At 34.0% G+C, this 3,717-nt stretch overlaps 1 protein-coding gene across 1 annotated transcript; it reads left to right on the forward strand.

Moving 5' to 3' along the window:
- Nucleotides 1–1,227: 1,227 nt before the first annotated feature.
- On the forward strand, nucleotides 1,228–3,328 carry LOC149232509 (putative anthocyanidin reductase). Its single transcript, XM_089376499.1, has 4 exons — nucleotides 1,228–1,433; nucleotides 1,739–1,908; nucleotides 2,601–2,801; nucleotides 2,901–3,328. Exons 1-4 carry the CDS (start codon nucleotides 1,292–1,294, stop codon nucleotides 3,222–3,224), a joined length of 837 nt encoding a protein of 278 aa, XP_089232625.1. The 5' UTR covers nucleotides 1,228–1,291; the 3' UTR covers nucleotides 3,225–3,328.
- Nucleotides 3,329–3,717: the final 389 nt, after the last annotated feature.

Genomic DNA, 3,717 nt, shown 5'->3' on the forward strand with positions numbered 1-3,717 from the left:
TCAAGAATCTAGATGCATTCAATGAATTCCACTTACCTATTTAATTTATGAAAGTCAGAACAAAGAATAATAATCCAAAGCTGAAAATAATGAATCCGCCCCAGCATAAACGCCCGCGAGTCAACGAAAGTGAAATTGGAGTGGAAGACTTGGCGTCCACTCGGAGTGGGAGACTACTTGAACACCACATCATGTGGGAGACTACTTGAACACCACATCATGATGGAGATATCTATATATATATATACATACTTTGGTATAAAAAGAATAATTCATAGTATTATTGAAAAATAACTGTGTCCTATGCAATTGTTTATAATGTGATTTTTTGAAAGTTTTTTTGGCGGGTTTTCACGTGAAAATCGGGCAGCAATTTATTGGAATTGCAAGTTTGATAGTTAGTTTCTGCACAATCAAAGCGTCCGAGGGGTTTTTCAGGGTGCTGAATCCGAATATGCAGTTAAAAAACCATTTTAACTGCAACAAATCATGATTAAATCAAATTCTAACAAACATATTTCTATGTTTTTTGGTGTATATATGATTTCTCAACTTTATCAATGGTTAGATTTTATATTTTTGTATAATGGGATTGTCTTTGTGATTAATCACATTATTAATATTTAGAGTACTTTTAGAACCATCTAATTTGGTTTATCTTCAAGACAAAGGTGAAAAAATCAATCTATCCAAATGTTAAACATAGATACATTTGGTTCCAGCCCATGCAAATTAGTCTTTATGAATTAGCCTTTAGGAGGTTAGTTATGTTTATATAAAGAAGATTTAATAATAAGTATAATGTTTTTGACGAATTAGTTATAGAAATAAGATTAATATTATACAACAACTGATTATTATTTATTATAATAATAGAGAATATTTCAAAAATAAATAAATGAATGAAAATAAAAATAATTATAATAAAATACAGATAATATTTGAAAAATAAATAAACAAACAACTGGTTATTATTATAATAAAATAATAGAGAATATTTCAAAAATAAATAAATGAATGAAAATAAAAATAATTATAATAAAATACAGATAATATTTGAAAAATAAATAAACAAATGAATGAAAATAAAAATAATTATAATAAAATACAGAGAATATTTGAATATTTTTTATATAACATTATATTATTAAAAGGTTAATACTCACCTGTACCTCCTCCTCTTTTTGTAGACGACCATATATCTCTCTCGCACTCAGAGAGAAACGTATGGCCACTATTTCTCATCCTTTGTCTCTCTAACTTCATTGGAGGAACCAACAATCTCCTCAAAATGGCCGCTGCAGCCATCAGAGGCGAAGAACGTCCACCAGCCATTGTCTGCGTGACGGGAGCGACTGGTTTCATTGCCTCCTGGTTGCTCAAGCGTCTACTCGAGAAGGGCTACACTGTCCATGCTACAGTGCGCGATCCAGGTAATTTCAATCTCAGCCTCCTTTTATTCCAAAACTTGCCTCTTTTCATCTATTTAAGCACAGTAAAAGTGGGGAGCCATTGAATCATGCTGTAAAACTAAAAATAAAAATAAAAGGTAAAGCTATTAGAATGTGGTAAACATACAAATTTTGACTTATTTCTTCGTCATCACAAAACAGCTATAAACTGATTTATTTTTGCATTTGTTTAATATTGGGTAAAACTCCTCTGAACATTAATAATGAAACTTCGATCAAAATTTCTGGCCCCAAAATTATTTCATTACCAACTTAACTTATTTCAGAGAACAAGGCAAAGGTGAAGCATCTCCTGGACATTTCAGAAGGTGGGGAGAAGCTCAAGCTCTTCAGAGCAGATCTAATCGAAGAAGGCAGTTTCGACGCTGCCATCAATGGCTGTGGTGCCGTTTTTCATGTGGCCACTCTCGTCGCCTTCGCTCCCAAAGATCCCGAGGTAAGTATCTTCGCCCCTTCAATTCCCCAACAACATGCTATTAGCAGTTCTGCATTCCTGCACACGGTTAGAAGGTCAAAACATAACTATTTTTCATATTTCTGTTAAAATAATTTAATTGTGGAATGGAGAAGATTTGGTTAAATTTAGAGTCAAGATGAGTTATAATTAAATATTTAGTGTATGGTTGTACGAAGTTATTTGTTATTGGAATGGAGAAGATTTGGTTAAATTTAGAGTCAAGATGAGTTATAATTAAATATTTAGTGTATGGTTGTACGTCAAGTTATTTGTCATTTTAGATCAGTGATTAGTGAAAAAAAGTTAAATCTCTTTACAATTTCATTGTAATATCAAATTTTTGTGTAATAATAAAAGATCTGTAAATCCATTTACAATTTCAGTGTAATATCAAATTTTTGTGTAATAATAAAAGATCTGCATTTTGTATTATTGTATGTGATTTATTTGTGTGATCTTATCCCTATCCTCCTCTCTTTCCATAGCCCATTTTCACAATTTCAAAAAAAATCCTGGCTATCTTATAATGTTTTAAATGGTATTAGACTAGCAAATCACCTCAAATTCCATCTCTGTATAATGTTTTAAACTATATTTGACCAGCAAATCAAACGGGCAAATCTCTGTCATCGGTCATTCATATTTAGCAACGTGAAATTGCCGCTGTGTAGAACGATATGATCAAGCCAACGGTTGAGGGAACGCTGAATGTGCTGAGGTCGTGCACGAAGGCCAAAACCGTAAAGCGCGTGGTTGTCACATCGTCTATGGTGACGGCTTGCGTAAACGAGTCGGAGGAGCAGAATCAGTACATTGACGAAAAAAGCTGGGCAGACGTGGATTTCCTCCGAACCAAAAAGCCCCCTAACTGGGTATAACAGTCATTAAAAAGCGTTAGAAGATTTAGCAGTTGTTGCTGTGTTGCTGACAAAATAAAATGCGTGACAGTTGTTTATTGCTTGATTGTGTAGGCATATCGCGTTGCCAAGACGCTTGCAGAACAAGCAGCGCTGCAGTATGGAAAAGAAGATGCGGCGCTGGATGTGGTGACCATCAACCCTGTGGTTGTGTCGGGATCTGCCATTACCCACTTCGTCCCCTATACCGTTGAGATCACCCTTTCCCTTCTCACGGGCAACAGCGAAAGCGTAGAAGTTTTGAAGAAGATACAGACGATATACGGCCATATTTCGTTGGTTCACGTCGATGACGTATGCAGTGCTCATATTTTCTTGATGGAGAACCCCTCTGCAGAGGGCCGCTATATTTGCAGTGCCATCAATATATCTGTCTAAGGATTTGTTTGGTATCAAGCTATTTGTAATTTGTAGGGCCTAATAATTTGCAATGGTGTAGTGAAATGGCGAGACTCTAACAAAATTACTTGTATTCATGGGTTAGATGGTATTGTTGTGGATTACGAGATTTTAGATACCCCTATTTATAACCAAATACTTAATGTTGACCTCTTGAATTACCTTGACCTTGAATGTGGTCATAGACCTTAACCCTAACTTTAAACTTTTCCATGCACAAAATCCCCATGAAAGAAAATTTTGATAATAAAAGACACTTGTTTTTTTGACAAGCAGAAAACTAATCTTTATCTCTTCTTAAAGGATTTAAATATGGATTTAAATCTCCTAACTTATAAGGACAAACTCTAATACCTCCATTACTCTTTATCTCTTCTTAAAAGATTTAAATAAGGATTTAAACCTCCTAACTTATAAGGAAAAATTATAATACCTCTATTATGATCCTTTTTACTTCCATATATAGGTTCTC

The sequence above is a fragment of the Pinus tabuliformis genome, chromosome J (genome assembly GCF_031772625.1).
Source record: "Pinus tabuliformis cultivar Carrire ecotype Pingquan chromosome J, CPIR1, whole genome shotgun sequence".
NCBI classification, from domain to species: Eukaryota; Viridiplantae; Streptophyta; class Pinopsida; order Pinales; family Pinaceae; genus Pinus; species Pinus tabuliformis.